General features: G+C 42.3%; 1 protein-coding gene across 9 annotated transcripts in view; it reads left to right on the plus strand.

The window, feature by feature from the left end:
• GRIK1 (glutamate ionotropic receptor kainate type subunit 1) overlaps positions 1-24,351 on the plus strand; it is a 473,079-nt gene that overhangs the window by 338,772 nt on the left and 109,956 nt on the right. For all 9 annotated transcript variants that reach the window (XM_049858058.1, XM_049858060.1, XM_049858059.1 and 6 more), the window contains 2 exons: positions 43-216; positions 12,718-12,861. In XM_049858058.1, coding sequence (XP_049714015.1) covers positions 43-216; positions 12,718-12,861 — 318 coding nt within the window. The remainder of the gene's footprint in view (positions 1-42; positions 217-12,717; positions 12,862-24,351) is intronic.

The raw sequence follows: 24,351 nt of genomic DNA on the forward strand, positions 1-24,351 counted from the left end.
ACCTCTTTTCTACTTTTGTCGTTTGTTCGTAACACTGCACAGGACTTGTTTGCTTTAGATCTGGAACTCTATAGGTACAGCGGCGTAAATATGACTGGGTTTCGGCTGCTTAAGATTGACAACCCTGAGGTGTCCTCCATCATTGAGAAGTGGTCCATGGAGAGGCTGCAGGCCCCACCCAGGCCCGAGACTGGCCTTCTGGATGGTATGATGACAGTAAGTCATTTTCTTTTTCATCATTGTAAGAAATATATATAACACGACACTTGCCAATTCAATGCTCTTTACATGTACAATTCAGTGACACCAATTCCATTAATCATGGTGTACAACCATCATCAGTGCCCACTACGAAGTGCCCCATTACCGTAAACAGATACACAATGCTTCCTAAACCATGGTTCCCTTTTTCCCTCTCTCCTGCCCCTGATTGTTGTTGTTGTCAGCTGCTGTCAAGCTGGCCCCTGACTCATGGTGACCTCCAGTGTGTCAGAGCAGAACTATGCTCCATAGGGTTTTCAGTGGCCGATTTTTCAGAAGTAGATAACCAAACCTTTATTCCAACATACCTCTGGTTGGACTTGAACCTCCAACCTTTCAGTTAACAGTCAAGTGTGTTAACCGTTTACACCACTCAGAGACTCCTGCCTGTCTCTGGTAACCAGTAATAAATTTTGGTCTCTATACTTTTGCCCATTCTTGATATTTCATATAAGTAGGATCATACATTTGTCCTTTCGTGATTGCCTTGACAGTAAGTAGTTTTAAAATAAAATCATTTAAAATAACGTTTGAATTTCTTAGGGGTTAAGAATTTTCTATGCCTTCTGTGGTGTGAGGAAAAAGTGTTAGGATGTGTACTCTGACTTCTATCAAAGAAGGAGTAAGCTCTTTAGATAGTATTAAAGCTGTGCCCAGCTACTCTCAAAAACTACTATTTTTAGCTTCCTGTCTGTACTTGACTTAGATGAAGTTAAAAAAGAGAAAGCAGCGGCATCAGCCAAATGAAGACAAAAAGCAGGAACCAGAGCAAGGGTGAGCAAAGAGAGTTTTCGCCCCCAGATCATGGCCTTGGGAAGGAATAACCTGCCTGAAGGTGGTGTGGAGTCAGTTGGCCTTCCTCGCTCTGCCACATCTCGGCAAGCAAAGTGCGTGTGGAAAACCAGCAGATCTACACCGACTCGGTGTGTTCCTGGTCTTCACGTCCTGGACCGGTCCAGGCACACTCTGCAGACACCGGCAGTGCTCAGTGCCAGCTGTGTGACACTTCAGAAGCAGGTACCAAGCACACAGCCCGACAAGGCAGAGGTACTCAGCTGAACAGATAAATCCAAAACCGCCTCATCAAGGAGCTTCTCACTAACATCAGTTGTCTTTCGCTGTCAAATGTACCTACCCTGGCTTTATTTCTCTAATGAAGCTCCCAGTGTGATGGAGAAAATACAGGAAAAGAAAAAAAAAATTGTATAGTAACAGCATCTAAGGGGAAAGATATTGGGCAAGCTGGTGAGTAATAGTCTTTTAAATTGGATTGTATTTCATTCTCTGTTCCCAGCAACGTGAGATGCACTTTCACTTTTAAGATGCAATTTACTGATAGCTGAAGGTGTCCTCTCCAGGGATTTCTTTTCTTTTTTCACCTTTTTTTTTTTTAATGAGGATCAAATGAAAAGCAGAAATAAATGAATGAATGAAGTGGCTCTGGATGATTCCGTGTTGCAGGTCCTTGACCATTTTTCAGACCTAAAATGACTCTTAAAACATGCAAAGCGATCTGAGAAATACTGATAGAAAGCATTTTGGTACAAATGAGCCTTGGTGTGATTTGAAGCCTGCTTTTTTTTTTTTTTTTTGAATACGAGCAAGTAGAGAATATCCAGGGAAATATTAGATTTCTGAAAGTGAGGGGGGAAAGCCAGAGAGAGACAGAGAAAGAAGCTAATAGGTTAGCTTTTCTCTTCTTCCTCTGGGATTTATAATTCCACTGACTCAAATATGTTTCCACACCCTCTGCCCATCTCCCGATAAGATTTCTAGCATAGGATGAGAGCTCAGATAAGTTTTACCTGATCTCAGATAAGTTTTTACCTATGCCGTACCACTAAGGGTTTACAGTCTGAAGCAATGTTAACCCAGATCGTGGATTTGTGCCAAACATTAAATATTCATCTCAAAAAAAAGGCTTAATTTACAAAAAAAAAAAAAAGCCTCTGTTGTGTTCAATTATACTGCGCTGACAGGACAGCTTGTACGTTTCGACTGAGAAGGAGAAGACCATTGAGTGAGGGTGATGAAGCCCTGCAATTCACACCGAATCAGGCCAGGCATGAGACGTCGTTGCTCCCCAGGGCTGCTGCCATGGCCTGGGCAACGGCGGTCCATGGGGCAGGGCTGCTGCCGCCACAGCCTGGGCAGTGGTAATCCACGGGACAGGGCTTCTGCCATGGCCTGGGCAGTGGCAGTCCACGGGGCAGGGCTGCTGCCACAGCACGGGCAACCGCAGTCCACGGGGCACGGAGAATGGCAGAGGTGGGTCCCCGTGGAGGGGACCGGGTCTATTCTGCTTGGAGTTTATTACTGTCATCCCAGCTAAGAGAGAGGTTTCTGAGCTTTGTTACTGTTATGGTTCATGTTATTCATATACAATCTGTAAAATGGAAAATGAGGATGAATCAGACCAGAAAAGGGTGGCTCATCAGGGCCCTATATGAATGGGTAGAATAGCTACATTAGGTCATGTCCAGTACTAGTCAAAAAAGTGGTAGAATGCAGGGCCCACTGGAAGTTGGACTCAACCTTCACACTGATACAGCTGATCATGTCAAGCAGAATATTGACCTTTACTTCTCCAAAAAGCCCACTTTGCACTTCACTGTTTCCTTTCTGCTTCTTCTGTTGTTGGTGGTGATAGCTGCTTTAAGTCAATTCTGACTCATGACAACCCCATGTGTGTCAGTGTAGAACTATGCTCCATAGGGTCTCCAAGGCTGTGATTTTTTAGAAGCAGATGGCCAGGCCTGTCTTTTGAGGCACCTCTGGGTGGGCTTGAACTGCCAAACTTTCTGCTAGTAGTCGAGCATTTAACGATTTATGCAAACCCAAAAAACAAACAAACCCATTGCTGTTGAGTCAATTCTGACTCACAGCAACCCTACAGGACACAGTAGAACTTAGATACAGTTTCCAAGGAGTGGCTGGTGGATTCGAACTGCTGGCCTTTTGGTTAGCAGCCAAGCTCTTAACCACTGTGCTACCACAGTTCCCAAAAACCAAAAACCCATTGTTGCCAAGTTGATTCTGACTCATAGTGACCCTATGCGACAGAGTAGGGCTGCCCCACAGAGTTTCCAAGGAGCACCTGGTGGATTCAAACTGCCAAACTTTTGGTTAGCAGCTGTAGCTGTTAACCACTACACCACCAGGGTTTCCCCAGGGTTCCCAGAGGTGACTAATTTGGGGACGTAGAAACTGGGTCAAGGAGAGATTAAAGGGCACACATAAGGTCATCCAGTGGACCAATCATTGAGCCAAGAAAGCCACCCAAGTTCCCAAGCCCAAGCCCAATGCTGACACATCTTTTTTTATCAAGTTGCCTCGGTATTCAAACTGCTCCTTCTCCACCTTGAACATAAAAAAACTTTTGGTTTCAATTTCTTTGGGTCTATTTATCTCAGACCCTGCTTTCATTCATTCTTGCATGGCAAGAACTTGCTGTCCCTACTGCCTGGATGGAGCCTTCCCCTCCCCCAGATATTTATATGTCTGGCTTCTCACCACATCCCAGGCTTGCTCAAATGTCACTTCACTAGGCCTTTTCTGAAGCCCCTTCCTAATATAGCAATCCCTGCCCCCACTGGGAAACCCTGGTGGCATAGTGGTTAAGTGCTACAGCTGCTAACCAAAGGTTGGCAGCTCAAATCCACCAGGAGCTTCTTGGAAACTGTATGGGGCAGTTCTACTCTGTCCTATAGGGTCCCTACGAGTCGGAATCGACTCAGCGGCAACGGGTTTGGTTTTTGTTTGGCCCCAAGTGTTCTCTCTCCCTTTCCTCCTTTCCTTTTCTTCACAGCCTTTATCACCTGATATATCTTGATCTGATGTTTATTTAGTACCTTCTCCACAAGAGTATAAAATCTATGAAGACAGAGACTTTGCTTTTCTTTTTGTTTCTGCTTTTTCCCAGTGCTAGAAGAGTGCCTAGCACCAAGTAGGCCCTCAATAAATATGTGTTTAATAAAGGAATTAATGTACTAAATAAATATGTATTAAGCTTCTATTAAGATTCAAGATGTTAAATGAAAAATATTTATGTAACTCTTCAATATATTTATGAAAGTCCAAAGAGAGTTCCATTAAGCAAGAGTTAAGCACAATTAGAGAAGATAAAGATTATTTGAAAGTAATACTATTATTTTGAAAATTAGTCATAAGCTGCTGTTAATGTTTAAGTAATGCCATTACTATTATAGAATTGCATTCTCCAAAATTACATTCATTTTCCACTATTCTGCAAGGTGAATTTCTCTGTAGTCATTTATAACTGTCTTTTTATGTGTGCCACATACCTATATAGGCCCTTGTATAAATATACAACAGAGCTATTTCTTTAAAAAAAAAAAAGAAAAATTCCTGTATTTTGACTCTACATCTACTTATCTATTTTCCCCTTTAATATTATTTATGATTAAAGATTTCTTAGAATGTCATATACTAAAAAGATATTATTACGTGTCAAAATACATCCAAAACTGAAAATACAGAAATAAGTTATGTCCAAGTCCAAAAAATCTTAACTCCAGACTTAAAAAATTAATTTAATTAAAGAAAAACTTTAAAACAGGGTTAAAATTGAGTTAATTAAGAAAGCTTTTACTGAGTCAATAGAGTTTAAAAACAGTGAAACTCATTTGAAAAAAAAAAAAACCTCTAGATTAAAAAAAAAGAAAAAGTATTCTATCAACCAAAGGATTAATTAACTCAATAGAAGTTTTGAGAGATTTTGTAAAAATCAACTTCATTCCTTTTTTAATACCCTTTTCAAGACCCAATTATTTTCTCCTTTGAATTTTTTGTTGATACTACACGTTTTCCCTAATGAAGGCATGTTGATTAAAGGATCAATTCTGAATTTTTGTTATGACCTATGGGTTTTGATACTCATTGTCTGGGATATTATGTGTCCCAGTGGCCTCTGGGTGGCATAAACCCTGCTGATATGAGTCAATGATAAAATTGTTTTTTGTTTGTTTTTGTTTTTCTTGAAAACTTGTAAAACATCATGTAAAACATAAAAGCACCTGGCAATGACTGCACATACATTTTATTCTAGTCTCCTTCTTAGCCTTTTTATTATTTTTCACGGAACTTTTCAAAACATGGTACGACGTATTCTTCCTTATTCCAGAAGTGTACTTACACAGCCCAAATAAACAAAGCCAAGGTTTTTTTTTTTTTTCTTAACCTCAGGAAAATTACCACTACAATGCATTCTTTACTACTGCAAAAGCAGTACTTAGAGGCAAAAAAAAAAAACTAAAGGAATTTGAATATTAGGAAAATTACAAGTCCTATGCATTCTTCATTAAACCAAAGCAGTACTAACAGCTAAGAAGCAGAAACAGCTGCCCTGGAATACTGCAGACCAGCTCATAGCAGCGCATCGTACCTACATGTGGAAGCAATGATTAGGCCCTAAGAGTGAATGCAGGGAAGAATAACTTATGGGAGTTCCAGTGTCTTGAGAAGCACCACTGCAATGCATTATTCCTTATTGGAAAGGCATTATTTACTGTTCAGAAGCTAGAAAAGAAGGATGCCAGTAACACCTGGAAACAATGAATGGCATCAAGGAGAATATGGCCACTATGACTGAATGAAGACTAGGAATAGCTTATTCTCATGATAAGTACATTCTCACGAGAACATAAAAAAACATGGTGAAGAGGCTTATCTCACAGAAATAAAGGCAAACCTGTCAAAAGTTTAGAAAATTCATACATCCAGGAGGTATCACCTAAGACAATGCTCAGTCTACAAAAAAATGAGACTCTCACTCAGGATTTTTGAGTTTCACACATTTCAAAAGGCTCCTACCTTGAGGCTAAACGCGTTAAAATCAGGTTACACCTTTCCAAAGAACTCAAAAGGCATAAAAAGCAGATGGCATACTGTATGTTCCATGGGTTTTGGAAGGGTTACCTACAAATTTTGCTCAGCACTTGAGTTGATTCAATATATTGGCTTTTGGATAGACTGAGGTGGTAGGGTGGCCCCTACTCAGATGGATTCTTCTGTGATTGTGGACCAAAATTTGTGTATGATTCAATATAACGTATGAGTCATGGAAACAACAAAACATCGATCTGTCACCTATCTTCCCAGTTCTTCAAATGTGCTTGCATTACAAAATTAAGCCAGCAGCCTTACCCCTTTTCTACACATGAGCAATTCCCATTTTACAGTCCACAGGGCAGACATCTTTGAGTCTCCACTTTGAGTGTCCAATGCTACTCCTTTGATGAAAAACAATAGGCATCTGAATTCAGTAGAAGGAGCAAGATCTTTCCAGACAAGGAAAGCCTGGCTGTAAGTCCTGTCTAGGTTTCCTACCTAACTAGGTGACCTGAGCCCTGCTGTTTTGCCAGTTTATAGTCAATAAAAGAACAAAAGGCATTCTGAGATACCAAGATGATCAAGGCAGAATTCATTTGTCTTCATGAATCACATTCCTTGGCTTGCATGTGTAGCCCACGATGGGCTTTGCCTGGAACCTGGGTGACCTTGTATGTCCACTGGATCACCCAGATGTGTTTTCCAACTTTATATATAGTTCTCTTTTCCCTAGTCCTCACTTTCTCTCTCCAAAGCTGGCAAATGTTCATTGAGATTCATAACATGCCAGCCCCTCCTGTACTTGCTGCAGCTGCTATCCTATTTACTGAATTTTCGGGGTGTGAGTACATAGTAATATCTTTGGTACTTTCCCCAGACCACTTCCCAGCTCATCTGTGGGTGGTGCTTCCCTACCTCCCGGGTGTCGGGTATTTATGATGCTCAATACCCCTCCCTCCAGTTTGGCACTCAGCAGCATCCACTCCCACAAACTAATGCTCCCCACAAGGACTCCTCCAGGCAAGGTCCTAGCACCCTCACCTTTATCGAAATCCTCATTACTTCCATGAGGTACATCCCAAAAAAGAAGGAAACAAGCCAGTTCATACTAAGTGGAGAATTCCCCACTTAGTATGAGCTGGCTTGTTCTTTTTTGAGATGTGCCTTGTGGATAAGATACTTGGATTTTAATAGAGGCAATTGTTAACACTGAGACAGGCAGCTCAGAAAATAGGAGGGGCGTATTTGGGAGCACGTCCCTCACAAAAAAACTGCCTTGCTCACTTACATCAGGTAGGTGAGTGCTTCCAAGTTTGGAGCAAATATGGGAATTTTATCCTTGCTGCCCATTTGTTCTTCAAAGACTAGGCCTCCCTTCAGAACTGCCAGCTCCTCTAATTTTTTTATAACAACAGCTACATACCAGGCAGGCAGCAAAGTTTGGGAACGCTATAAGGCTATACGATATTGTTAGTCCTTCTTTTTTTTCTCCCGATATATTTTACTGGGGATCCCCAAGACCACCCTCAGGTGCAACAATTCACTAGAAGGGCTCAGAGAACTCAGAAAAGCTGCTGTAATTATGGTTATGGTTTATTACAGAAAAAGATACTGATTAAAATCAGCAAAGGAAAAAGGTTCAAAGAGCAGAGCTCAGGAGAAACCAAGCATGAGCTTCCAGTTGTTCTTTGCCAGTGGAGTCACATAGACACTGCTTAATTCTCTCAGTAACAATGAGTGACAACATGGCAGACAATACCACCAACCAGTGAAGCTCATTCAAGGTTCAACCAATTGCCTTCAAGTCATTTCCAACTCATGGCGGCCCCGTGTGAGTCAGAGTAAAACTGTGCCCCGTAGGGTATTTAGTGGCTGATTTTTGGAATGTGTAGGGTTTGACTACCCCAAGCTCATTTAGTTCATCCTTTACTGCACATTGTTGCAATAACCAGAACACAGTGCACTGGGCAGAAGCCTGCTTTCAGCATGTTTATTTCATGATCCATGGTGTGGTAAAATATACTAACTAGGTTTAGATGTAAGTGTAGTTAAGCAAAGTTTTTTTTAAGACTTTCTCAGGGGCATTGAGCAATGTGCTTGCTGCCACGCTTTTAATATAAATAAAATGTGGACATAAACTCATTTGTAAAAAGAACAATTGAGAGTTGCATTTTGGTAACCAGGCTTCCAGCACAAAACCCAAAAGGGAAGGAAATTCAGCAGCAGGTTATTAGTATTATAGAACAGTTATAGTAAATATCTTCTCTATCTGAGAATACATTTTATGTCAAGAGGAAGCATATTCTTAGAATAAATGGTTCTCTTCTTTGGATTTAAAAGGCACTGCTAAGACCCAGGAGTCCCTGGGTGGTGCAAACGGTAATTCCCTCTCTGCTAACCCTAACGCTGGAGGTTCGAGTCCACCAGAGGAGCCCTGAAGAAAGGTCTGGCATCCTACTTCCAAAACACCAGCCGTTGAAAACCCTATGGAGCACAGTTTTACTCTGATACACATGAGTTCACCATGAGTCAGAACTGACAACAGCTGGTGTGTGTGTGTGTACGTGTGTAATAAGGCCTACAAGTCTGAACATTTTTATTGCCCATCCCAATGGGAGGCAACCTTCAGTTTATGAAAAGGTCACAAGCTGAGTTTATAAAAAGGCCAGATTGTTGGAATTCTACTCCTCATACTTCTCTATCAAACCGATCATCAATCAATTAATAACTATACATATACATTTTTAACATATATTCTGCTCCTCAAAAGGCCCAGGCTACCATAGCAAGGGTGTCAGCTCTAAAAGCTGAGCCTGCATCCTGAGTTGGAATCCTCACTCCTTCCCTTATGGCCACATAACTTTAGGTAAATTATTCTACAACCCCTCCTCAATTTACCCTTCGGTAAAATCATAACAACAGTACCGATTTCAAAGGTCTTATTTCAAGAATTAGAAGAAATTTAACACATGTAAAATGCTTACAGTACCTGGCACTGTAAAGTAAGTTGTTCATGATTACTAACCATTATTGACCTACTAGTGTGATGATTGAGTCACCAGACAAATCTCTGGTTTCGAAGTAGCACAGCTTCACAGCTAAGGGCATAAACTGCAGCACCAACTTCCTGGATTTGAATCACTCGTTTGGGGATGCCATTTAACCTCTCTCTGTAATTTTTTCTATACCTTAGCTTCTTCATCTATAAAAGAGTAAAGGTTATAGTGAAGATTAAATGTTTGCCAAGTATTTAGAACAACACTTGACATATAATAAATGCTCAGTAAATGTAGCTATTACTACTGATTGCATTTAGAAAAGCCATGATGAATGGATAAATTATGGTATATTCACACAATGGAATACTACGCAATGATAAAGAACAATGATGAATCTGAGAAATACAACATGGAGGCATCTGGAAGGCATTATGCTGGCTGAAATTAGTCAGTTGCAAAAGGACAAATATTGTATAAGACCACTATTATAAGAACTCAAGAAAAGGTTTAAACACAGTAGAAAACATTCGTTGATGGTTATGAGGGTGATGAAGGAGGGAGAGTGGTATTCACTAACTAGATAGTAGATAAGAATTATCTTAGGTGAAGGGAAGGGCAACACACAGTACAGGGAAGTCAGCACAACTGGACTAAACCAAAGAAGTTTCCTGAATATAGCCAAACAATTTGAGGGACAGAGTAGCAGGGGCGGGGGCCTGGGGACCATGGTTTCAGGGGACATCTAGGTCAATTGGCATAACAAAGTTTATTAAGAAAATGTTCTGCATTCCATTTTGGTGAGTGGAGTCTGGGGTCTTAAAAGCTAGTAAGGGGCTATCTAAGATGCATCAATTGGTTCCAACCTACCTGGAGCAAAGGAGAATGAAGAACACCAAAGACACAAGGTAAACATGAGCCCAGGAGACAGAAAGGGCCACATAAACCGGAGACTACATCACCCTGAGACCAGAAGAACTAGATGGTCCCCAGGTACCACCAATGACCATTCTGACAGGGAACAAAACAGAGAGTCCCTGACAGAGCAGGAAAAATGTGGGGTGCAGAACTCAAATTCTAACCAAAAGACCAGACTTAATGGTCTGACTGAGACTGGAGGAACCCTGGAAGACACGGCCCCCGGACTCTCTGTTAACGCAGCGCTAAAACCATTCCCGAAGCCAACTCTTCAGACAAAGATTAGACTGGACTGTAAGACATAAAATGATACTCGTGAAGGGAGTCCTTCTTAATTCAAGTAGATACATGAGACTAAACAGGCACCTCCGGTCCGGAGGCAAGTGGAAAAGGCAAAAAGGGACAGGAGCTGGTTGAAAGCCCAGGGGAAATACAGGATGGAAAGGACGAGTATGCTATCATATTATAGGGAGAGCAACTAGGGTCACATAAAAATGTTTGTATAAATTTTTATATGAGAAACTAACTTGAACTGTAAGCTTTCATTTAAAGCACAATAAAAAAAAATGAAAAACCATAATCTGCCAATAGCTTGTTGTTGTTGTTGGCTGCCATTGCGTCGACTCCAACTCATGACGACTTCATACGTGTTTTAGGTAGAACTGTGCTCCATAGGGCTTTCGAGTCTGTGGCCTTTTCAAAGTAGATCACCAGGCCTGTCTTTAGAGGCATCTCTGAGGGGGCTCGAACCACCAACCCTTGGGCTAGTATATGAGTGCTTAACTCTTTGTGCCACCCAACCAGGGACTCTCGCCAATAGATGGTTGTTGTCGTGCGCTGTTGAGTCGACACTGACTCATAGCAACCCTATAGGACAGAATAGAACTGCCCCATAGGGCTTCCTAGGCTGTAATCTTTGTGAGAGCAGATGACCAGGCCTTTTCTCCTGCAGAGCTGCTGGGTGGATCCAGACCACCAAGCTTTCACTTAGCAGCTGAGCACTTAGCCATTGCGCTGCCGGTTACTGCCAACAGATCACTGTCCCCTAAACAAGCCAAATTAGTATAGCAGAGTGGTGGAGAATACGGGTGTTAGAACCAGACAGACGTGGGTTCAAACCCTGGCCTGAAACTAATTAGCTTAGTGGCCTTAGACCAGTCTCTTAAATTCCCTGAGCCTCAATTCTGTCATCTGTAAAATGAGTTATATCAGTCTTAAATTGATATTATCAAGATATTCTTAAGCTTTAGCAATCCCCATCACCACCCATCTAATTTCTACATACGGCAATCATAGGAGTAAAGTGATTTATCTTAGAGATACATCTTAAATACTTGGGTTGGTACACTATTCACATACAAAAAAGATGCATTTTATTTTCAGGCATGACATAATTTTAATTCCTCAGCAAACGTTAAACAACATTTATGTGCCAGGAAATGAGTGAGCCACTAAAGACTGAAGCTGAGCCATTTCTGCCTTCTAACAAACTCCTGTTCTTATGGAGACACAGATATAAAAACAAATGATCATAAATAACAAGATAAATGCAATGAGAGAGACAGCCCAGGCTCACAAAGATGCAAAGTAGGAGTCTACTCTGGCCTCAAAAACTGAAAAAATGTCAAATGTATTAACCTCTATTCTCTCTTTCCACTCCCACCAAGAGATGCTATTGTAAATGCTGAACGAACCAAGTTCAGGAGAAAAAAAAAAAAAACCCATTGCCAACTCATAGGCGATTAGTACTGCCCCACAGGGTTTCCAAGGCTGTAATCTTTACGGAAGCAGACTGCCACTTCTTTCTCCTGCTTAGTGGCTGGTGAGTTTGAACCACCAAGCTTCCGGTTAGCAGCCAAACTCTTAACCATTGTGCCACCAGAGCACAGAAAACCACATGATAATCTTCATTCTATGACCTGGAGTCTAGTGTTAGCACTGCCAATTATTATTGACAGGGACATCTATTTTATAAAATGCTGAAAGTATTATGTCAACTTTTGCCAGTGAGAGAAATTCAACGAGGGGAAGAATAAGCTGCCCAGCCCCCAAAAGAAATCACCATTTTCAGTCTCTACCAGGAAGGCAAGTACTGGCAAAAGTAGGCAAATTCGGAGCAAGTTACATATGTCTCTTCTTCAAAGAGTCTCCCCAAACCTGCTTTGAATTTGATTCCTCAGCTACCACCTTCTTGACTCTCAGGAATGGAAGCAGCCAACACAAGCACCTCTATCTGCAAATCACCTGTTAGTTTTACTGGCAACCGTGTGTTTCTACCAAATGTAATTATGTGAGTAGATAGATAAATACTGAGAAACAAAATCTGCTCAGGCAATATTGGGCTTTTGTAGCTTCTAACTCAATGCAATTGATCTTCATATTGTGCGTAGCCTACAGACGTTCTGAAAATAGCTATTCTCCAAGTCTAGTCTTTGTGGCTGATCTGAGTTGCTTTTATTTATTTTTATTTTAGAACTCAAAACAAAGTATAGCTATTATTCCAATTCATGCTGGAGTGTGAGGTATTATTTTGGAAAGAAATAGCTATTGGAGAGTGAAAACTGTTCAGCAGGAGAATAAATGGCCATTTGGATCAGACAAATGCGAGCTGAGGAAGCAGGGCATGAGACTAAGCAGAAGAAAAGCTAAGCAAAAGTGGAACTGAAGGTGCGGTATGTGTTTTCCTCCACAGACTGAAGCAGCCCTGATGTACGATGCGGTGTACATGGTGGCCATCGCTTCCCACCGGGCCTCCCAGCTGGCTGTCAGCTCCCTGCAGTGCCATCGACACAAGCCATGGCGCCTTGGGCCCAGATTTATGAACCTGATCAAAGAGGCAAGTGCTGCTGCTCACTTTGGCTTAGAACTGTTTGCACCGTCCATTTGATGTGGTGGTTCCTGCGTGGTTCTGTTGGCATGATGTCTGTAGGGGAGGGGAAGTTGGGACTTCAGTGGTAAAAGTTTGTCTAGAAAAACTGCCAGGAATGTCCCAGTGTGACGTCGGGAAGTTCAAATAAGCTTGTTGTTTGTTGCTATTGGGTCGGCTCTGACTCATGATGACTTTGTGTGTAACGGAACAAAACGTTGCTCGTGCCAACTTCATGATCGTTGGTATGTTTGAGTCCACTGTTGCGGCTAATGTGTTAATCCATCTCATTGAGGGTTTGCCTCATTTTTGCTGACCTTCTACTTTACCAAACATGATGTCCTTTTCTAGTGATTAGTCTTTCCTAATAAGGTTGGTATGGCAAACTGACAAATGGGTGGTGGTCAAAGAAGCTACCATATTGTCACTCTAATCATCTTTCATTTCAACTCTGGGCCCAGCTACTTCTGGCTATCCACACATGTATAGGGGAGCTTGTGGGTGCTCATTCCACGGTGTATTGAGTCAAGGTGAGAGTTTGTCCATCACTGAAGTGTGCCAAAGACATCTCCCATATTTTAGCCCACAATGCCAGGGCCTCTTAAGGCTTGGGTTGTACATGGATGAATGGTTGGACCTCTTTATCTTAATGATACAATGGTCATTTTGCCATGTGTCAGTTAACCTGAAAAGTCTAGTCCCATTCAAACCCTACCCAGTGTGCTAAAGGATTTTCAAGAGTATAGGGTTTCTTGCTATTGCCCTGGGATTCTGGACTATCTCTCACCCTCTCCTCTTCTCTGAGGCAATCTGACTTACCTTCATAAGACTCTGTTCTAGGATCTGAAGACTGTTTGTCTCAGTTACCTAGTGCTGCTGTAACACAAATACCCGAAGTGGTAGCTTTAAAGAACAGACATTTATTTTCTTACAGTTCTGGAGGCTAGAAGTCCAAATCAGGGCCCTTCCTTGTAGGAAGCCCCAGCATTTCCTTGGTTCCTTGATGATCTTCACAAGGCATCTGTCTTCCCCATGTCTATGTGTGTGCCTGTGGCTATACTGCTCTTTTTGTAACCCAGAAGGGATTAGGTTCAGGCTTCACCCTACACCCACATGACCTCAATTGACTGATTATATTACACTGCATGAAGCATAAGGTCATTACATTACACGCACAGGGATAGGAATTAGGATTCCAACACACATTTGGAAAGAAGCAGGCACCATTCAATCTGTAACACCCCTGATAGATACATATCCTTGAAATCTGTATGACTCCAACACACATGTCAGGGAGTGTCCGGACTTTCTGGGGAGCAGCCAGGCCTGACTAAGTATCCGTCTTAGTTGTGATGCTGCTTGAATATTTTCTCTATGGGGTACAGAGATTTACCTCTCAGGTGAAGAACGTCTTTTTCTTTTCTCTCTCTCCGTACCACAGAGGGTGGAGGTGAAACAAAGCCATAAGAGAGAGGAAAGGGAGGGAGCATGGTACAACAGAACGCCCAGCAGAGAGAGGGATAACTCCCATGGAGAGATGCTTGCTTTTGACTCTGTTTCCACTGGTCTCCTTAGCACCTGGAGACCCTCTCTCAACTGTTCACTTCCCTATGGAAGGCTGACTATGATCCATAAAGGTGAGGCTCACAGAAGCAGGTTATATACAGGTTAAGTATCCTGGCTTCAAAGCAAGGCTGTTTGCAGCTTGTAAGTCTGGGGCAAAGAGTGACAAAGAGCAAAAGAAGTGCTTGGGCTCATGATTTAAGGAGGCACTCACCTTCAGGTGTGGATTCTGCATTTATACAAATCTGAGAGTGAGTGCTTCCTTAAATTGTGTTTCCTGGGCACTGCTTTTTCCTCACTCTAGTCCTGGCCCTGGCTGCTTGGGCTTAAATTCCAGCTCTGCAGCTATATAACCTGGGCAAGTTACTTCAGCTCCCTGTGTCTCAGTTGTCTCACCTGTAAAATGGGGATCATAACAGCAGCTAACCCATAGCGTTGTTGTGATGATAATGAGTAAGGTTCATAGACGTGGAGCTAACAGATGCCAGCACACAGTAACAACTCTGAAATCTTAGCGCTCTTCTTACCATTGGAATGGACCTCAATATCAGCCTCACTCAGTCTGCCAAGTAGGGTGCCAGATATTTAAAGCTGGCAACAAGACCAACAAAAAAGGAATCACAAATAGGCATGAAATGAAATACCCTTTCTGACAGCTACATAAATCTGACATACCGTGCCTAATAGAAAAACATGGCACAGTCTCCTTGTCTCCCCGAAGCATTCATGGTGATATCCTGAATCGCCACCCTGATGACCCTGATCTGTAACAAGGAAACAGCTGGTTTCCTTTTATCTCCTACCACAGCAAGGAGAGGCAGGAAGCCACATGAAGGTCTGGGATCAAACACTCAGAGCACCCCAAGCACGTTTTTGAAGGTGAAATTACGGAGTCACGTTTATGCATGCTTAAAGAAATAACAAACTCCAAATGGGGGGCCAAATTGGAAGCTAGATACCATCTCACATTCATTCACTCCAAAGAGCAAATCCCACCTCTACCCCTGGGGTAGGAAGGGGACCTGTCAGAAATCTTTATCACCATTCTGCTCATCCTCTCCTCTGTCTCAGGAGCCATGATGCCATATGATACCATTGGCAGAAGGTAGGTGACTGCAGAAAGATGGGGTGGGGTAAGCAGGAGCAGTACAACAGCCTGTCAGAGGACTGGCACTTGAGGGGATTCTGAGATGAACTAAAACATACAAATGCAAGAAAATCCACAAATTTCTTTACATGAATACATAACTCAACACCAGGCAGTAGGGTTTGTTAGATAGCTGCCACCAAGTCGACTCTGACTCATGGTGACCTTACCTACAACAGAACTAGATGTTGCCAGGTCTTGCATCATCCTCACAATCGCCACCATGTTCAAGACCATCAGTTATTGTGACTATGATGCCAGTCCATCTCTCTAAGGTTCTCTTACCTCCTCGTTGTCCCTCTACTTCAGCAAAAGTGATGTCCTCCTCCTGATGACCTGTCCAAAGCAAGCGAGTTGGATAATGTTTGGTTGTGATTTACAAGGCTTTCAGTGGCTCATTTTCAGAAGTAGATCACCAGGCCTTTCTTCCTAGTCTTTCTTAGTCTGGAAGCCCTGCTGAAACCGTCCACTGTGAGTGACCCTGTTAGTATTTGAAGCACCGAGAGCATTTATTAGGAAGCTTCCCCCCCCGGTCCTTTCTTTCAGTAATTCTCACATCTTAAAGGATTTCGAAAACTCAAATCAGAAATAATGTAAAGGAACAAGTCAGCAGATTGAATTTATGGAGTAAAGATCACCTTCGTCACAGGAGGTAAAATTCCCAAGAGTAGAGGTATTTGTGCATGCTCTCTTGTTGTTGTTAGGTGCCATTAAGTCAATTCCAGTTCATAGCAACCCCATGTACAACAGAATGAAACACTGTCCCATCCTGCACCATCCTCACAATTGTTGCTGTATTTGAGTCCATTGTTGCAGCCACTGTGTCAATCCATCTCTTTGAGGGTCTTCCTCTTTTTTGCTGACCCTCTACCTTACCAAGCCTGAAGTCCTTCTCCAGGGACTGGTCCCCCCTGATAACGTGTCTAGAGCATGAGACACTAATCACTGATAACTCCACATATCATACAGAGTCAGTAACTCTTTCAGACATGCTTTTCAAACTGCTTTTCAGTAGGCTGACTAGAAAGAGGGATAGAATTAAAGAATATTCTAAACATGATAGAATGTGTTATAGTGTTATCTCTGGGTATTTGCTAAACAAATGCTTATCACTCTTCACCGTCAAGTTGAGTCCAACTCATGGCGACGCCATGTGTACCCATGTGTACAGAGTACAACTGCTCCACAGGGTTTTCTTGGTTGTAACCTTTACAGAAGCAGTTCACCTTACCTTTTTTCTGTGGAGCCACTGGGTAAGTTCAAACCACCAACCTTTAGGTTAGCAGCCAATAGCAAACCAGTTGTGCCACCCAAGGACCATCAAATACTTATTGGGAAATTATAAATCCTCACATCAAAAAGCATTACTAGGACTCCATTATAGAAGTAACATGAACTTGTCACCACTGAAATACCCTACCTCCCCCCTCCCCCCAAAAAAGTAGAAAATGTGGTTCTTACTTCATGCACAGCCACCACCCATCTGTCAGTGGAGGCTATAATGCTGAGCAGATCTCAGTGGAGCTTCCAGATGAAGACAGACTAGGAAGAAAGGCCTGGTGACCTACTTTTGAAAGTTAGCCAGTGAAAACCCCATGAATTCCAAAGGTCCTCTCCCATTGTGCATGAGGTTGCCACGAGTCAGCTAGTCACAACAATCATTAAATGGAAGCGTCTGTAAAAAATAGTATAATCATAGTATCTGCTTTGAAATGTGGTTGTCAGGAAGAAATGGATCAATGCACATAAAACATTAGGCATAGCGCCTAGCATAGAGTGAGCACTGTTTGTTTGCTCTTATTATTATTATTATTACTGTCATCATCATTATTGTTATTGGAGCCCAAGATGAAGTAGTCATGTTTACACAAAGGCAAACAGGACTCAGCAGAGGAAAAGCAGGAAGAGCCATGCAGATAGGCATCCAGCGTGCAGGAGGCCAACTGCAACGCTGCCCAGGAGTGCAGAAACATTCACTCAGTTGCCATGCATGCCACTGTACAGAACAGTCCCAAAGACAGTAGACAGTGATCAACCAGACTGAGCTGCCAGAACACCCTGGCAAGCCCTGTCTCACATCAGTCAAGGAAATGGTAGCCGAATGTGGAGCTGTGGAAGCTTTAGTATGTCCTTCCTACCATCAGAGCTACTCTGGATCCAAGACAAGCTCCAACTGGCCCTGGGGAATCAGTGGGAGCAGCTGCGGAGGGAGCAAGTGCATTGAGGCATTTGGGGAGAAGGAGGTATCCAACCACGGGTGCTGGGAAGAGCGATGAACTGTGGGTACTGGAAAGCAAGTCAGAGATTTTAGGTTAACTCAACGGTTTTTAATTTTGTTCTGGGTCACAGACTCTATATTAAAACTGTTTTAAAGCTTGGATCCATTTTCCCCTCAAATGCACACCAATTTTCTGCAATCTCAGACTGCAATCTCAGTCTTAGAGACATCCTGGGTTTCCTGAAACTCACTTTAAGGGTGCTTGGATAGTGTGTTGAAAGTAGAATTTGGTTGAAAGAGTGTTCCGTTATGGTGAACAAAACTAAATAAAAAAAACCCAAACCCTTTGCTGTCGAGTCGATTCCGACACGTATGAGACAGTGAACAACAAAAGCATAAATGAAGTGTAAGGAGCTCTGTTGAGCCCAGATCCCCATGAAGCAGTGGTAAGAAATAAGTTCAAGTAAATATGGCGGGAGGGACAATTGGTAGAAACTGACTGCTGAGCTGAGAAATTAAAATTTGATTGATAATTGGGCAGGAACTCAATTATTCTTGAGACAGAAACAAAACTGATATTTGAGTTAGTTTGTCTGGTAATTATGCTTGGGTTGAATGAAACAGATAGAACCATAAAGATTATTGAGGAAGGTACTGTGGACATCTCGGTTTAGGAGTAAACATCACTCATAAAGAGCTGAAAGGAAGGGGATTTGTTCAAGAGAAGCTTACAAGTGTTTCTTGAATATAACCCTAACTTTTCCCCTATGTTTAAACTCACCCAGCGACTTCCCTGCTGGACAAATCCACTAGGACGTCTTGCTGCTACCCCCAAATCAATAAATTCCCAAACAGAACCCATTATTTTATCTACTAAATCTATTATTTTCATGATAGTCCCCATGTCAATTAATGACAATGTAACTTGTATGACAAAAACAACCACTGAAATAACAAAATAAACTTATTTTGGCTTCCACCATCCGTTTAAAACTATGCATAGATTCCAAGACTCTTTTGTTTGCTTAAAGCAATGACCATCTTAGAATCCCTTTAAAGTGGAAGCAAAGCCTTAACTTAGTAATTACAAAATCTAGTACAAGATCTTAATCAAAACTCCAACTTGATTTAACTTCAAATTTTTCCCTTCCCACAGCTTGAATCTGCTGGAAGATTCTAGTGAAATGGAGAACATGATTGACTTCTCTTTCCTCCTTTCCTGGCTTACTTCTTCCTGACTTCTCTAGCTGTTACACCCTCCACTAGGGTCAAAAAGAGATAAGACAGTTTTTACTTGGGTGGGCTACTCTGTGCTTTCTGGACTTGACAGATGGTTGAAGATGGCATCCCTAGGTAGGCCTGAGAGATTTTTAAAGCTAACTCTTTCCCTTGAGGTACTTTCTTTGGCTCTTTAAGGGTTCCTTAAGCCTTTAAGGGGTTTGAGGTTAGGGCCATCTCTTCTGATGTTACTTTGACCTAAGTCAGCGCATCCCTACCTAAGGTGGAAGCTTCCACTGCTTCCTCTGCCCCTTAACGTCCAGCCTTACACCTCTTGCCTCTTTCTTCTGAAGCCTCCTCAGCCGCCTGGGCAGTCCTATTAAATATAACACAGGACTATCCTGTCGAGGTGCTCTGCGTCCAAACCTGGCCCACAGGAAACACACACTTATCCCTTTCCTAGAAATTCTGGGATGCATTTAAATCACAGTGCAACAGACTTCTCTTTGGATCACCACAACAGTGGGTCAGCTCTTCTCTAGCCCTCTTTTGTCATTTGGGGGTCACATTGCAGTCCATGGTCCACCTTGGTTTCCTCACATTTGGGTCAGCCATTGGTCCTCTGCCTCTCCAGGTGTAGCAAACCCATTTCAGATCCCTTTTGAGTGGCTTCTGGAATCTTCCCTCACTAGGCATGGGGTAAGACATAGCACGACAAAGGGAGAGAGGTACGGACTCACAGAGAGGCAATTGCTCTCAACAAAGAAATTCCTGCACCTGTCATTTCTTCTACCTTTTTATATAACCTTGCTCTCAAAAAAAGAAAAAAAAAAATCCAGGCACTTCTTTGAATGTATGCCGAAGGATTTTCGGTGTGTCTATCTATCCACTTTGGTATCCTAACCTCTATCATATGGGTCAGAATCAACTCGACAGCAATGGTTTTTTGTTTTTTTTAAATCATCCGGGTATCTGAGTTTGAAACATTACAGTTAGATAGAACAAGTCACTCAAACCAAACCTCTCCAGGTTGCCCAAGACTTCCCCACGCTCCTCAGCACAGGCATCTAATTAATTGTAAAGCCTTGCCAATCTTCTGTCCTGAATATTCCTTAGGACCCTCCCTTGCCCAGTGCCCTCATCATTTCACACCTGGACTAGTAAAACAGCCTCTAACCAGGTTCCCTGTCTTGGAAGAAGTACAGCCAGAATGCTCCTTAGAAGCAAGGATAGCGAGACTAGGTCTCACATAATTTGGACATGTTATCAAGAGGGATCAGTCCCTGGAGAAGGACATCATGCTTGGTAAAGTAGAGGGACAGTGAAAAAGAGGAAGACCTTCAACAAAATGGATTGACTCTGTGGCTGCAACAGTGGGCTCAAGCATAACAACGATTGTAAGGGTGGCGCAGGACCGGGCAGTGTTTTGTTCTGTTGTTCATAGGGTCACTGTGGCTCAGAACCAACTCGATGGCACCTAACAACAACAACAGCCAGGTTCCCAAGTGCCGGTCCTTTTAAAACCACTGTTCACGTACAAGCAAAGCAATCTGTGTAAGTGCGGTGTTGGTGCACTACCGTCTAGAAACACAAACCTGCTTGTAGTTTCCTGCACCCACCATGCCACTCTCCACACTGTGGAGACAGGTGGGCTTCTCTTTTCCTGACTAAAGCCTGCCTGATATATGCTCCTCACAACCTGGAAATCTTAGCCTCCTGTTTTTTTTTTTTTTTTTTTTTTAATTTAGGCTAACTCTTAACAAGGGCAGTGGTGGCTCAGTGGTAGAATTTTCACCTTCCATACAGGAGACCTGGGTTCAACTCCCAGCCAGTGCACCTCATGTGCAGCTATCAACCATCAGTCCATGGAGGCTTGCATGTTGCTAGGATGCTGAACAGGTTTCAGTGGAGCTTCCAAACTAAGAATAAGAAGAAAGGCCTGGCAATCCACTTCCAAAAATCAGCCAATGAAAACCCCACGGATTGCAACAGCCTGATCCCATTGTATATGGCATCGCCGTGTGTCACAGGTTGAACTGTGTACTCCCAAAACATGTGTCAACTTGGCTGGGCTATGATTCCCAGTATTGTGTCGTTGTCCTCCATTTTGTCATCTGATGTGATTTTCCTATGTGTTGCGAATCCTAACCTCTGGCGGTGGTTAAGGTGGCAAGATCAGGTTATGTTAAAGAGGATACAACACCCTTACTTAGGTCACAGCCCTGATCCACGTAAGGGGAGTTTCCCTGAGGTGTGGCCTGCATCACTTTTTATCTTACACGAGATAAAAGAAGAGAGAAGCGAGCAGGGGCGGGGACCTCATTACCACCAAGAAAGAAGAGTGAGGAGCTAGGTGTGTCCTTTGAATCTGGTTTACCTGCACTGAGAAGATCCTAGACCAGGGGAAGATTGATGACAAGGACCTTCCCCTCAGAGGGAGAAAGCCTTCCCCTGGAGCTGGCACCGTGAATTCGTACTTCTAGCCTCCTAAACTGTGAAAGAATAAATTTCTGTTTGTTAAAGCCATCCATTTGTGGTATTTCTGTTATAGCAGCACTAGATAACTAAGATGCCATGAGTCAGAGCTGACTTGACAGCAGCTAACAACTCTTACTCAGAATTTGTTATCTGTAGCAAGACTCTTCTGAACCTCCATTTGGGGATGGGTCCTCCACTGTTCCTCACAGATCCTGTACATCTCTATGTTAGCATGGAGCATGCTTCATTCAGATGCTGGGAGATCTTTCCATGGGACAGGGACAAACTCAATTATCTCTGAGTCCTCAGAGCACCCTGCCTGTCCATGGCAGGCATGTAAAAGAGGCTGGTCGAACTGAACCCAGGAAGTTAAAATCAGCAAACTCTTAATAAAAATTTGCTGAACTAATACTTAAATTTAAACCATATAAATAGTTTCTAATTGATCTGTTCCAAAATAAATTTACCATATAGAATAAAAAATTATTTCCAAATGCCAATACATATGCGGTGTCACTGAGAGCTATGTAAAATGCTGATGGCTTTCTGCCACTGTTTTGCTATGAAAATGTAATTTATTGATTCTAGTTTGATGGAATGAAGAGTATAAATTTTTAGTATATTTAAATTCCATCTATTAAAAATCAAAGTGTAAAAGATAAAATTCTTCACTGAGGCACCTACATTTGCCCTGACATTTATTTATACTTTTTCTTAGTAGGTCAGTATAAAAAAAAAAAGTATAGAGGGGGTTTTTTTTAATACGGGATCTGGGTGAAAAATTAAAGTCCCTAGAGAAACAGAAGCTGTAACATATTTTTGTCCTCTGTGACTCCGCTGAGTAACACTTCCTATTATTTCATGTGCCTTGATTTTGACTGCCAGGACAAGCTATCCCTCGGACGAATTAGATAACATTGGATCTGGTGGCAAACTCAGTCAGATTTTGATTCTTTGGAGAAACGTCCAGAACGCATTGCTCATTCTGCACCTCTTAAACAAAAATTACCTGCATTCTGACCCCTCCTCTTTCGGCATCGACAGATAGCTTGTTGTTGTTGTTGTTGTTAGGTGCCGTCGAGTCGGTTCCAACTCATAGCCACCCTATGCACAACAGAGCAAAACACTGCCCGGTCCTGTGCCATCCTCAAAACCATTGTTATGTTTGAGCTCGTTGTTGCAGCCACTGTGTCAATCCACCCCGTTGAGGGTCTTCCTCTTTTCCGCTGACCCTGTACTCTACCAAGCATGATGTCCTTCTCCAGGGACTGATCCCTCCTGACAACATGTCCGAAGTATGGAAGATGCAGTCTCACCATTCTTGCCTCTAAGGAGCATTCTGGTTGTACTTCTTCCAAGACACATTTGTTCATTCTTTTGGCAGTCCATGGTATATTCAATATTCTTCACCAACACAATTCAAAGGCGTCAACTCTTCTTCAGTCTTCCTTATTCATTGTCCAGCTTTCACATGCATATAATGCAACCGAAAATACCATGGCTTGGGTCAGGGGCACGTTAGTCTTCAGGGTGACATCTTTGCTCTTCAACACTTGGAAGAGGTCCTTTGCAGCAGATTTGCCCAATGCTACGCGTCTTTTGATTTCTTGACTGCTGCTTCCATGGCTGTTGATTGTGGATCCAAGTAAAATGAAATCCTTGACAACTTCAATCTTTTCCCCGTTTATCATGGTGTTGCTCATTGGTCCAGTTGTGAGGATTTTTGTTTTCTTTATGATGAGGTGTAATCCATACTGAAGGCTGTGGTCTTTGATCTTCATTAGTAAGTGCTTCAAGTCCTCTTCACTTTCAGCAAGCAAGGTTGTGTCATCTGCATAACGCAGGTTGTTAATGAGTCTTCCTCCAATCCTGATGCCCCGTTCTTCTTCATAAAGTCCAGCTTCTCATATTATTTGTTCAGCATACAGATTAAATACATAGGGTGAAAGAATACAACCCTGATGCAAACCTTTCCTGACTTTAAACCAATCAGTATCCCCTTGTTCTGTCTGAACAACTGTCTCTTGATCTATGTAAAGGTTCCTCATGAGCACAATTAAGTATTCTGGAATTCCCATTCTTCCCCATGTTACCCATAGTTTGTTATGATCCACACAATCAAATGCCTTTGCATAGTCAATAAAACACAGGTAAACATCCTTCTGGTATTCTCTGCTTTCAGCCAGGATCCATCTGACATCAGCAATGATATCCCTTGTTCCACATCCTCTTCTGAAACCAGCCTGAATTTCTGGCAGTTCCTTGTCAATATACTGCCGCTGCCGTTTTTGAATGATCTTCAGCAAAATTTTTCTTGTGTGTGATATTAATGATATTGTTCTATAACTTCCACATTTGGTTGGATCACCTTTCTTGGGAATAGGCATAAATATGGATCTCTTCCAGTCAGTTGGTCAGGAAACTGTCTTCCATATTTCTTGGCATAGATGAATGAGCATCTCCAGGGCTGCATCTGTTTGTTGAACCATCTCGGTTGATATTCCATCAATTCCTGGAGCCTTGTTTTTTGCCAATGCCTTCAGAGCAGCTTGGACTTCTTCCTTCAATACCATTGGTTCCTGATGATATGCCACCTCTTGAAATGGCTGCATTGACTAATTCTTTTTGGTATAATGACTCTGTGTATTCCTTCCATCTTCTTTTGATGCTTCCTGCATCCTTTAATATTTTCCCCATGGAGTCCTTCACTATTGCAACTCAAGGCTTGAATTTTTTCTTCAGTTCTTTCAGCTTGAGAAATGCTCAGCGTGTTCTTCCCTTTTGGTTTTCCATCTCCAGCTCTTTGCACATGTCATTATAATACTTTGTCTTCTCG

Source organism: Elephas maximus, chromosome 18, assembly GCF_024166365.1.
Source record: "Elephas maximus indicus isolate mEleMax1 chromosome 18, mEleMax1 primary haplotype, whole genome shotgun sequence".
Taxonomy (NCBI): domain Eukaryota; kingdom Metazoa; phylum Chordata; class Mammalia; order Proboscidea; family Elephantidae; genus Elephas; species Elephas maximus.